The following is a 14548-nucleotide window of genomic DNA, read 5'->3' on the forward strand; positions in this document are numbered from 1 at the left end:
ATACATCTATCCATCCATTCATGTATTTATACACCCTTCATCCATCTATTAATTCACCTATCAACCATACGTCAATCCATTTATATTTAAATCTATCAATTGTCCATTAAAACATCCATCCATCTATTTTTAAATCCATTTATACACCCACCATCCATACATCCGTTTAGATATCTATCATCCATCCATTAACACATCTATCCATCCAACCATTCATACACTCATCCATCCATTTAGACATCTATCATCCATTCATTTACACATCTATCCATCCAACCATTTATACACCCATCCATCCATACATCTATTCATCCATCCATCACTTATAACCTCCATCTATCCATCATCCATCCATTTAGACATATATCATCCACCCATTTATACATCTATCCATCCATACATGTACAAATATCCATCCTTTTACACATCTATCCATCCATCCATCCATTTATACATACATCTATCGATCAATTTATACATCTATCAATTTATATATCTATCTATCCACCCATCCATCTATACATGTACATACTATCCAACTGTCCATCCATTCATCCACCCATTTATACATCATCCATCTATCCATACATCTATATAACTATCCATCCATACATCCTTCTATCCATTCATTCATCCATCCATACATCCATCCTTCTATATATCTATCCATCCATGTATACATCTATCCATCCATATATCCATCTATACATCAATCATCCATTCATTTAAACATCCATCTATCCTTCCAGTTATGTATCCATCCATCCTAAATTAATATATTCATCGATCCATCCATTCATTTATACATCCATCCATACATTTACTGTATACATCCATCCATCTGTACATCCATTCATCCATCTTTCCACCCACCCATCATCCATCCATCTATACATCAATCATCCATCAATTTAAACATCCATCGATCCTTCCATTTATTTATACATCAATTTATATATTCATCTATCCATCCACCCATCTGTCATCCATCTATTTATACATCCATCCATACATCCATACAACTATCCATCCTTTTATACATCTATCCATCCACTTATCCATCTATCTATCCATCCATCAATCAACCATCCATTTATACAGCTATCCATCCATCTATACATCAATCCTCCATCCATTTAAACATTCATCGATCATTTATTCATCTATCCATACATCAATTTATATACTCATCTATCCATCCACCCATCTGTCATCCATCTATTTATACATCCATCCATACACCCATTCATCCATAGATTTATTCCTCCATACAACTATCCATCCTTTTATACATCTATCCATCCATCCACTTATCCATCTATCCATCCATCCATCCATCCATCAATCAACCATCCATTTATACATCTATCCATCCTTCTGTACATCCATTCATCCATCTGTTCACCCACCTATATATCATCCATCCATTTATACATCAATCATCCATCAATTTAAACATCCATTGACCCTTCCATTTATTAAACCACCCATCCATCCATCTATACACCCATACATACATACATCTATTCCTCCACACATCTATCCATCCTTTTATCCACTCATCCATCTGTCCATCCATCCATTTATGCATCCATCTATCAATCAATTTATACATCTATTTATAAACCCATTCATCCACCAATTTATATATAAATACCCCTTTATACATGTATATCTATCCATCATTTATCCATTTAAACATCTATCATCTACCCATTTATCCATCCATTTACGTACATCTATCCATCCTTTATTACATCTATCCATCCATCCGTCCATCCATTAATCATCCATTCGTTTACACATCTATGGATCAACTTATACATCCATCCATTCATCCATCCATCCTTTTATACATGTAGATCTATCCATCTATCCGTAAATCAATTCATCCACCCATTTATACATCTATCTATCCATCCATACATCTATATATCAATCCATCCATTTATACATCTATCCATCCATGTATATATCTTTAAATCCATTCATCCATCTGTCCACCGTCTATCATCCAAACATCTACATATCAAACACCCATCCATTTTAATATCATCTATCCTTCCATTTATTCATCCATCCATCCATAATCAATTTATATATTCATCAATCCATTTATCCACCCATCTGCCATCAGTTTATATATTTATCCATCCATCCATCCAAACTTTTTCTACTACTTTCATTCTCATTCCAGCGCTGTTCTGCAAACTTCCCAGAATGAAGACATATTTACATATTAATACATGAATGCAGATTACTTCATCTCTAGCAGGAAGTTGGTGACACTAAATAAAAATTATTAATACACGTTAAGTCTATAATATATTCTTCACATCAACAAGACAGACATCAGCGTTTGATTAAATCAGTGTTACCAGCGCTGTGCTGATGAATCTGTAGCGCTAACTCAAAAATGCATCAATAATTTAGCTGAACGGTGTTGCATTGCTGTTGCGTAGTCCTCGCTGACTGTGCACAAAAACAAACACACATATTCTTCAAAAGAATCAGTAAATCAATTGTCAAATCTGACCGAATTGTTCCAAAGACTCACTTTGAAATGCAAAAATCGGATGGAAATACGAAGATACGAAGAAAGTCATTTCAGGTTAAGTTTATGCACATTAAAAAAGTGAAAACAAATATTCAGCTGCTTATTAACAACTCTGCCGTGTCTCTCCGGATGGCACTGGTTTTACCTGCGGCTACAGCTGTATGATGGACGATGAGGTCAGCATGAAAGCACCGCATGCAGCGGGTGCGAATATGAGCTCATCTTTAAATAAAAACAGCGTGCTGCACGAAAAAGCTGGTGTGAATGCGTGTGTGTGTGTGTGTGTGTGTGTGTGTGTGCATTCGTATAAATGAGTAAGAGACCACAAAAATAGATCAGGCAGGAAAAGAAACAATTATCACATTCACCCTGACAGTCTGGTGTAGACAGATGCTTCGCCACTCCACACTTTCATTTAGGAGAGAAAAAGAGAGAGAGTGTATAGGGATGGGTGGAAGTGGATAATGAGCATCTCTCACAGCTTTTCACACTCTGGGGCATGAGTATAGCGTGTGTGTGTGTGTGTGTGTGTGTGTGTGTGTGTGTGTGTGTTTATTCACACGTGGTTATGAGCGCATCATGTGCTCGCTGCGTTTACTGCGTCACATGATCAGTGCGACAACCGCTGCGCAGCTCTGTGTGTGTGTGTGTGTGTGTGTGTGTGTCACAATCAATTACACACTGGACTCAATGCAAATTAATCCATTATAAAACAGTAGGGGAAAAATGAATTAATGCTTTATATTATTAGACAGAGATGAATCAGTGGGTAATTTAAAACCCTCGGGCCGTAAAATTATCCACCAACTCACTGCAGGATTTCTCTAATGCAATCAGACAGTCACAGACATTTGTGATTTAATGTGCAACTACATGAGCCTATGTGAGATATGTATGAAAGAGCACAAATAGAAAGCCTTACAGTAGAAATGTAACTTTGTACACTACTGTTGAAAAGTCTGCCGTCAGTATGAATTTTTATTAAAGTAAGTGATACTAATTATTCAGCAACATGCATTAAATTGATCGAAAGTTACATTAAAGACATTTATAATGATACAAAAAGATTGTAATTTCAAATAAATGCTGTTCTTTTGTACTTTCTGTTAATCAAAGAATCCTGAAAATTTTAAAATATTTTTTCACCAAAACACACACACAAAAAAAAAAAACATTAACTTGAATTAGAAATTAAAAATTATTATTATTAATAGCATATTAGAATGATTTCTGAAGGATCATGTGGCTGCTGAAAATTCAGTTTTGCATCACAGGAATAACTTACATTATATTTCATTTGATTACTATTTTACTGAATTTTGGATCTAATAAATGCAGTCCAAATAAATACCTTTAAAATAATCCATTAAAAATCGATATCATTAAAATGTTTCTTCATACCGCAAACAATGCCTAGAAAAAGGCATCAATATGAGTATGATTTGAAATTGATACTAATTATTCAGCAAGGTGCATTAAATTAATCAAAAGTTATGTTAAAGACATTTATAATGATTCAAAAATTGTACTTTCAAATAAATGCTGTTTTCTTTTTTTTGTACTTTCTGTTTATCAAAGAATCCTGAAAATTTACAAATATTTTTTTCACCAAAAAACACAATTTTAATTATTATTATTTTTATTAGCATATTAGAATGATTTCTGAAGGATCATGTGACTGCTGAAAATTCAGTCTTGCATCACAGAAATAACTTACATTTTAAAATACACAATATTTAATAATAATATTTCATATGATTACTGTTTCACTGCATTTTTGATCAAATAAATGCAGTCCAAATAAATACAAAAAAAATACATTTAAAATAATAAAAAAAAAGACAAAAAATAACTAACTTAAATTAGAAATTTAAATTTAAATTATTATTATTATTATTATTATTATTATTATTATTATTATTAACATATTAGAATGATTTCTGAAGGATCACGTGACTGCAGAAAATTCAGTTTTGCATCACAGGAATAACTTCCATTTTAAAATACATAATATTTAATAATAATATTTCATATGATTACTACTTTACAGTATTTTTTGATTAAATAAATACAAATAATATATTTAAAATAATCCATTAAAAATCTATTATATTATATATCAATTTTATTTTATAAAATTGATAAAAATAATTTTTACAAAATAAATCGTTTGAGGTTATTTCACACTTTGTTTAGACTATGATCATTTTAAACATGCAATAATTTATAATTTTAATGAATTTGTATTGTATACAATGGTCAATTAATTCATTTTTTCAAAAAATCATTTTTAAGTACTATTTGTAATAGCATTAAAATGCTTCTTGATACTGCAAATAATGCCTAGAAAAAAAGGCATCAATATTAGTATGACTTTTTTTTAAGAAATTGATACTAATTATTCAGCAAGATGCATTGAATTAATCAAAAGTTACATTAAAGACATTTATATTGATAAAAATGTGTTTGTACTTTCTGTACATCAAAATCCCTGAAGAGTTTAAAATATTTTTTTCACCAAAAAAAAAAAAACAACAACATTAATTTAAACGAGAAATTAAAATGGTTATTATTAGCATATTAGAATGATTTCTGAAGGATCATGTGACTGCTGAAATATCAGTTTTGCATCACAGGAATTAATTACATTTTAAAATATATTTACATACAAAACTGTTATTTTAAATGCTTATAATATTTTACATTATTACTATTTCACTGTAATTTTTGATCAAATAAATGCAGCCCAAATAAATACAAAAAAACTAAAATAATCCATTAAAAATCTATAATATTAATTATCTAATTAATTGCTAAAAAATCCATAAAAATAAATGGTTTATGGTTATTTCACTCTTTGTTGAGACTATGATCACTTTAGGCATGCAATAATTCATAATTTTAATAAAGAATTCTTGAATTGTAAGGATTAATTCGTATATAAATAATATATAATATTTTAAATTAAATTATAAAATATAAAATATAAATATAACATACAATATACAATTAAGCATGTTTTGCAATGTCATTAAAATATTAATGACAAGAAAAAAAGGTATCAATATTTTTTTTAAAGAAATTGATACTAATTATTCAGCAAGATGCATCAAATTAATCAAAAGTTATATTAAAGACATTTATAATTAATTTAATTTAAAATCAATGCTGTATTCTAATGCTGTACTTCCTAAAATGAGAAATTAATATGATTATTATCAGCATGTTAGAATGCATTAAAATAGAAAACAGTTATTTTAAATTGTAATATTTTACATTATTACTATTTTACTGTTTTTGATCAAATAAATGCAGCCCGAATAAAATAAATAAATAATAATAATCCATTAATATCTATAATAGCTATGATATTATATATCATAATTGTATTTAATAAGACTGATTAAAAAATGTACTGTATTGTTGATCAAATAAATGCAGCCTTGGTGAGAATAAGAAACTTATTTTAAAAGCAAAAGCGTAACATCTTACTCATAAAACATTAAATATTAAATATTATTAAAAATATTTCAAGTGATGACATACATTAGTAAGTAAAATTACATTTTCCAAGAAACAAAATGTACTTGTATTTGATGTGAACTAACTATATTGAAAAGTCAACATTCTAAACCAGAATAAAATCAAGCGTACTGTAATTTTTATGAAATTAATGCTAACCAGCATGAAATTACTACATTTACTATAATTTTGAGTTTCAGGGAGTGTGGAAATGATCATGAAAAACTAAATTTTGGTTTCTGATACAAGAAACCTTGAATAAAATGGGGGGAAAATAAAAATGCAATAAAGAATGCAAATAATTGCAAATGTGCAAGCAAAAAAAAACAGTGTGTGGAATAATTGCCCTTCATCAGTACCTTGGTGATACACTCTTGGTTATGCAACAAAAATGTCTACTCTTTTACACATATTTTGTGCTCTTGCAAATGATTCAAAATGCAAGAATGGTTGAAATAACTCGCAAACAGATGAACAGAAGCACACGGCTTTGCACATTCTAAGAATATCTTGCACAGTCATTAACGCTGATCTGAAAAATGCAACTGTGTTTGATTTAAGCAATGTTCTGTGTCGTGCGCTTACACGCAATCGCTGCAGAGAGTTTGCTGAAACAGACTTTTGATTCTGTGAGACTGTGAGAAATTTCTTGAGCTTTTGCAGCAAAGGATAAATAACATCATTAACTGGTGCATCAGTAACGCGTTCAGCCTCCCGTCCCTCACAAAGACATTAATTCTCTTAAATGCACGTGTGAATATGCTGGTTGTTATTTGTCAGTCTGATTTAAAGCAAGATAAAGATGAAAAATCATCACCTCAGTCACACTAACTCTCTGGAGACTGATTTACAAAAAATGTTTATTGTGCGGAAAGCTTATTTGCAGGAGACGGAGGACTATTAGAATCCTTGTTTAGCTGGGATATCTGTCATACGGCATTTATTGGATACGGCTTAACCATTGTGGGAGGAATTTTGTTTATGGATTGCAGTTAGTCTGGCTGATATACTTTATTGAAGAACCAAGACAAATATACAGCCCAGGCTTAAAATAACTTCAGTTTCAAACAGAGAAACTTTGGAAAAATCAATGGAAGATCATCCGAAATGTTTTTCTTGAACTTCAAAGAGTCGCATAACCTTTACGCTTGAAGGAGGAACTTAATGTGAGTAACCTTTCCCTTCAAAACACAGTGAGATACTGACTTTTTTTGCTAATTTTTTTTTTTTTTAGCAATCCAATAGTCAAATCTTTCAATATAGAGCATTCTTCAGAGGACACCCACTAACAGCCTGAAATATATTCACCTGTCGGGGCTACTCACCTTTCCTCCTGAAGGTGGGGCTGATGAGCACAAGAGGAGTGTTGATTTCCGGTTCAGACGATCCGCCGTGACTGCCGGTTTCAGACATGCCGTGATCTCCACACAGAACTAGTAAATTGGGCAACGTCCCCTCAGATTCCTGAAACACACAAATAATAATGTAATTTTAATGGTAGGTTTATTTGAATAGTGAGAGACAGAAAAACTAAATAATCCAGAAAAAAGGTTATAAATTGATTTGCATTTTAATGAGTGAAATAAGTATTTGATCCCCTATCAATCAGTAAGATTTCTGGCTCCCAAGTGTCTTTTATACAGGTAACAAGCTGCAGTTTCTTAAAGAGAGTGCTCCTAATCCCAGCTTGTTACCTGTATAAAAGACACCTGTCCACAGAAGCAATCAATCAGATTCCAAACTCCACCATGGCCAAGACCAAAGAGCTGTCCAAGGATGTCAGGGATAAGATTGTACACCTACACAAGGCTGGAATGGGCTACAAGACCATTACCAAGCAGCTTGGTGAGAAGGAACAGTTGGTGTCATTATTCGCAAATGGAAGAAACACAAAATAACTGTCAATCTCCCTCAGTCAGGGGCTCCATGCAAGATCTCACCTTGTGGATTTTCAATGATCATGAGAACGGTGAGGAATCAGCCTAAAACTACACAGGACGATCTTGTCAATGATCTAAAGGCAGCTGGGACCATAGTCACCAAGAAAACAATTGGTAACACACTACGCCTTAAAGGACGGAAATCCTGCAGCGTCTGCAAGGTCCCCCTGCTCAAGAAAGCACATGTACAGGCCCGTCTGAAGTTTGCCAATGAACATCTGAATAATTCAGAGAAGAACTGGGTGAAAATGTTGTGAATGTGAATTGTGTGATATAAACTCACAATTTCGAGAAATAGTAAATATTGCGAGATAAAAACTCACAGTTCTGACTTTATTCTTAGAATTGCGTGATATAAACTCTCAATTTCGAGAAAAGAAGTCAATATTGCGAGATAAAAACTCAAAATTATGAATATTTTTTCTCGCAAATGCGAGTTTACAACTTGCAATTATGACTTTTTTCTCTCAATTCTGAAATTTTTTCACTGAATTGTGATATATAAACTCGCAATTGGGAGTTATAAAGTCAGAATTGCGAGATAAAAACAATTCTGAATATTTTTTTCTCACAAATGCGAGTTTACATCTTGCAATTATGACTTTTTCTCACAATTCAAAATTTTTTTTTATTGTAATATATAAACTCGCAATTGGGAGTTACTGTATAAAGTCAGAATTGCGAGATATAAACTGAATTTTTGAGAAATAAAGTGTATATTGCAAGATAAAAACTCTCAATTCTGAATATTTTTTCTAGCAAATGCGAGTTTACATCTTGCAATTATGACTTTTTTTCTCGCAATACTAAATTATTTTCTCTGAATTGTAATATATAAACTCGCAATTGGGAGTTATAAAGTCAGAATTGCTAGATATAAATTCACAATTCTGACTTTTTTTTCTCAGAATTACGTGACAAACACAATTTCGAGAAATAAAGTCAGTATTGCGAGATAAAAACTCACTTCTTGCAAATGCGAGTTTACAACTTGCAATTATGACTGTTTACTCTCAATTCTGAAATTGTGATATATAAACTTGCAATTGCGTGTTATAAAGTCAGAATTGCGTGATATAAACTCACAATTTCGAGAAATAAAGTCAATATTGCGAGATAAAAACTCAATTCTGAATATTTTTTCTGGCAAATGCGAGTTTACAACTTGCAATTATGACTTTTTTCTCTCAATTCTGACATTTTTTCTCTGAATTGTGATATATAAATTGTGATGTTATAAAGTCAGAATTGCGTGATATAAACTCAATTTTGAGAAAAAAGTCACAATTTTAAGATATAAACACAATTCTGAGAAAAAAAATCTGAATTGTGAGTTTATATCAGTGTTGTTTTCGTCGACGATGGCGATGACGAAATCATTTCGTTGACGCCACTTTTTTTCATGACGATAACGAGACGTGGACGAGATAAAAATGGCTCTTTGATGACTAAAACATGACGTGTGTGAGTTTTCGTTGACGAGACGAGAATAGACGAAAATGTTAGTGGGTGGTCCGTCAGACGTTTAAAATGCATGACATTTCTGCTTATTGTGCATGCCAATTAAAACCGAAAAAGTATCTGCCGCTATGGCAAGCCGTATTAGCATTAAATACTCTTTGCCATACTAGCATGGCAAGCCGTTTTAGCATTCTATCCTTGTTTGGTTATGCTCAACACGTCACATTGTTGTCATTCAGACAGACAGACGATTAACCATGATGGCAGCAGTTTGCACACAGGGTGGTCGCAAACGGTGAGAGGACCTATGGGTGTATTTCAAATATATGTCTTTTATGTCTAAAACCATTCCTTCATTATTGTAATTATTGGTGAAAATAGTCGAATCCGGAAGCTCACATTGTGTTGAACTATAGATCTACTATAGATCTACCCAACAGCAAAATACTTACTGACCTACATTAATTTGTTAAAAGACTTTTTCCCCTTTTTTTTTTGACTAAAACTAGACTAAAACCTTTTTGACTTTTCGTCGACTAAAATTGTACTAAAACTATCACATATAGAAGTGACTAAAATTTGACTAAAGCTAATAAGCATTTTAGTCCAAAAGACTAAGACTAAGACTAAATCTAAGATGGTTGTCAAAAACAACACTGGTTTATATCTCAGAATTGCAGGTTTATTTCTCAAAATTGCTAGTTTATATCATGCGATTCTGACTTTATTTGTCAGAATTGCAAGTTTATATCACAATTCTGAGAGAAAAAAAAGTCAGTATATTTGTGCATCATGTGTGTTTGTGTATGTGTACAAGAGAAAGTAAACGTTTGGGAGAGACGCTGGAATGCTCTTCTCTCCACTGGAGCAAATCACTGAGGTTTTAGCGCTAAGCCGCAGGGACGCGTCTCTCCCTCACTCTCTCTCTCTCTGCCATCAGGGACGTGGGGACGATCAGCTCTGTTTCACATCAAAGAGTCTCTCAGTGCGTCGGAGCCACTTGATTCCCTCAGTGGCACTCAGAATCCGTACACACACAAAACATCCGTCCTTCATACACTCTTGGGCCTCGTAGCGCTGCGCTCACAGCTGGCCAGCCGTCGCTCCAAACACTCTCACTGCTACTAACAACACTAATGATGCTACGCTAACAACGAGTCCTCTGCTCGCAGCGGTTCAAATATTCATGAGACCACTAAGCGTATGCTAATGACTAGCCTTCCCTCCCACCCGAGTTAATGCACGCTAATGACAAGCACTGCGAATAAGCCATTTGAAAACGCCGCCTCGCTTGCGGCCTAATATCCGCCAGCGGTCGGGTGAAATAATAGCGTGCATTGACAGGTGTGATTTAAGTCATGGTGGCGGGAAAATGCAAACCGTAAATTAGCTTAGGAAATTCATAATATAATGTGATTGCCCAACACATCACTGTCAAGTAAAAGCTAAATCATTCCTTGTGTAATTCATTATATATTAAAGGGACAGTTCACCCAAAAATGAAAATTCTGTCATCATGTTGTTCTAAACTTGTGTTAATTTCTTTCGACAGTTGAACGTAAAAGAAGATACTCTGAAGAATGTTGGTAACAAACAGTTGCTGGTAGCCACTGACTTCAATAGTATGGGAAAAAAGTACTATAGAAGTCCATAGGGACCAAAAACTGTTTGGTTATCCACATAACAAAAGACAATATATATTAGAGCCCGACCGATAAAGGATTTTGAAGGCCGATACCGATACAAATATTTGTTGGTTTTAAAATCCGATAATCCGATATATCGGCCGATATTTTTTATTTATTTATTTTTTAAAATTTCAGAAACGCGCAACAAAACATTAACAGATTTCCCTAACAATAGTTATTTTTAGTTATTTATGAGTTTTAACTAACATAATATGATAATGCATTTTAAAAAGAAACTTGTATATATATTAAAGTTCTGATAAATAAAATGTATAAAAATACAAACTTAAGATATGAAACGTAAAGTCCTTTGAACAAAAACAACAACAACCAAATCAAAGTTACCAGTTTTAAAAGACTTGGTAAGCTTCATAAATATAACTTTGAATAGGACTGGAGACAAATTCTGTTAAGTTCTGAATAATTACAATGTCAGCTTGCTTATCCCTTTACCTGCACTTTTAAAATTCTTTCCACCAAGCTACATCAGACCATTTTCAATCATCAGTCTAAATCCATTATGTGACTCGTTAATGCGGCGGCTGAACGACAGTCAGCAACGCACACTTGGCGTCATTGGATTTCACACACGTGTAAAAGAAAAGCTAACTTTTATGCACAAGCTATGTTTGATACTTTTTCTCTGTCTAAATGTTCACTCCTCGCAAGTCTAATTTACATTTTACAATGCAGGGACTGTAACTAGAGATAGCTGGCAGCGATAAACCAATCAGAGAACATTACGTAATACTGTACGTACGCAACATACACTGGCAGCGATAAACCAATCAGATAACATTATGTAATACGTACACTATGTAACATTTGTTTGTTAGACTGACTCTGACAATGATGAGAGGGAACCCGGCATGTTTGATGGTGAAATTGCACAGCTGTTGAATTCAGACACAGAAGATAATGACTTTGATGGATTTGTGGGAGAAGATTGATTAAAAAATAATGTGAGTGTATAGTTAAATAATAGAATAAAGTTCAACTAAACTCACTGTTTTGCTTCCGTTACCTTTTTTGTAGACCGTATGTTTTAGCATGCGCCTTATAATACAGCGCGCCTGATGTATGGGTTAAGCACAGTAATAGACAGCGTAATTGAGACTGCGCCTTATAATCCGGTGCGCCTTATGGTGCAGAAAATATGGTATGTCTCGTGACCAACTCACCATGAACACACTTGCGGACAACTGGTTCTCTCTGCCCGACTCTGGCTGGATCAGCAGGTTGCAGGATGTGTGGCGCGTTATACACGAGTGTTGCCAACAGGGACGGTGTAGAGTGCCCTCTGGTGGACAAACTATACAACGCCAACACTCATGACATGGTTGAAGGGTTTTTCATCCGTTTTTATTTTATTTTTGAAATATTAATTTATCGGCCGTTATAAATGCTGATACCGATAGTTTGGAAAATGCCTAATACCGGCCGATAAATCGGTCCGGCTCAAATATATATATATATATATATATATATATACATACACACACACACACACACACACACACACACATACACACACACACACACACACACACACACACACACACACACACACACACATATATACACATGACCACTTGATGTTCAACATGGCATCTCATGCCAAAGAACTCTCTGAGAATTTGAGAATTAGAATTGTTGCTCACCACAAAGATGGCCTAGGCTATTAGAGCTTCAGTAACACCCTGAAACCGAGTTACACTACAGTGGTCAGGGTCATACAGAGGTTTTCCAAGATGGGTTCCATTCAGAACAGGCCTTGCAAGGGTTGATCAACGAAGTTGAGCACTCGTTCTGTGCGTCAGGTGCAGAACCTGGCTTTAAAAAACAGACGCATGAGTGCTGCAGCATTGCTTTAAAGGTTTCAAAAGTAAAAGGTCAGCATGTCAGTGCTCTCACCATATGCCACACACTGCAACAAGCAGGTTTGCATAGACGTTGTCCCAGAAAGAAGCATCTTCTAAAGCTGGCTCACAAGAAAGTCCGAAAACAGTTTGCTGAAGACAACATGTCCAAGAGCATGAATTACTGGAACCATGTCCTGTGGTCTGATGACACTATAAGATAAACTTGTTTGGCTCAGATGGTGTCCAGCATGTGTGGCGATGCCCTGGTGAGGAGTACCAAGAAAATAGTTTCTTGCCTACAGTTAAGCATGGTGGTGGTAGCATAGTCTGGGGCTGCATAAGTGCTGCTGGTCCTGGGGAGCTGCAGTTCATTGTGGGAAACATGGATTCCATTATGTACTATACATTCTGAAGCAGAACATGATGCCTTCACTCCTGAAACTGGGCAGAACGGCAGTTTTCCAACATGATAACGATCCCAAACACACCACCAAGATGACAACTGCCTTGCTGAGGAAGCTGGAGGTGATGGGGTGGCCAAGTATGTCTCCAGTCCTGAACCCTATTAAGCACCTGTGGGGCATCCTCAAGCATAAGGTGGAGAAGCACCATGTGTCTAACGTCCAGCAGCTTTGTGAGGAGTGGAAGAGGATCCCAGCAACAACCTGTGCAGCTCTGGTCAATTCCATGTCCAGGATGATTAAGGCAGTGCCAGGTAACAATGGTGCTAACACACTATATTGACACTTCGGACAAGTTCACTTAGGGTGTACTTACTTTTGTTCCCAGCTATTTTGATAATAATGGCTGTGTGTTGATTAATTTTCAGGGGACAAAAAAATCTATACTGCTATACAAGCTGCACACTGACTACTCTAAAATATATCCAAGTTTCATTTCTATTGTATTGTCCCTTGAGAAGGTATACTAAAATGGTTGCTGAAATGTGAGGGGTATACTCACTTTTGTTACATACTGTATAAAAGCCCAAAAAGGGACAATGCAATCGATTCAACAAAAAATCTTTGCAAAGCGCCACAGGAAACACCTTCCTACAGCAGATGGCAAAATCAAACCAGAATTTCACCTCAATAATGGCATGAGGACAGCCACCCATAAAGGGCCGCAGGGCGTCCTGCCCACCAATGGCTGTTAGCAGTGTCAGTTTTAGGGCACTCGTTTTCCAGCAGCGAGCCTGAAATAAACTGCTATCACATTGAGGTGCGGTAATGGAGACGGATGGGTCTCAGACTGTAACACAGTGTTCATATCGCAGGGTTAAGGATAAAGAACAGCCAACAAAGTGAGGAAAATAAATAACTTGTAAGAATATAAAGCATTTTTTTTCTTTCCCTCCTTTATAATGTGATTTACTGTTATTCTCTGGATGCCTGTGTCTTACCATAAAAATACATTGAAAATAGTGCATTTCCCCTTATGATTTAATACTGGAACGCTTAAAGCAGAACAAAACTAATAAAGAAAGGCGACGTTCAAGGAGCTTTGAAAAATAATTCA

General features: G+C 34.6%; 1 protein-coding gene across 1 annotated transcript in view; it reads right to left on the reverse strand.

Annotated features, from left to right (window-relative positions):
- Nucleotides 1–14548, reverse strand: part of LOC141288079 (GPI ethanolamine phosphate transferase 2-like) — a 222035-nt gene that overhangs the window by 151273 nt on the left and 56214 nt on the right. The window contains exon 5 of the mRNA XM_073820194.1: nucleotides 7405–7543. Within this exon, the coding sequence (XP_073676295.1) occupies nucleotides 7405–7543 (139 nt within the window). The remainder of the gene's footprint in view (nucleotides 1–7404; nucleotides 7544–14548) is intronic.

This window comes from Garra rufa, chromosome 16, assembly GCF_049309525.1.
Source record: "Garra rufa chromosome 16, GarRuf1.0, whole genome shotgun sequence".
In the NCBI taxonomy this organism is placed as follows: domain Eukaryota; kingdom Metazoa; phylum Chordata; class Actinopteri; order Cypriniformes; family Cyprinidae; genus Garra; species Garra rufa.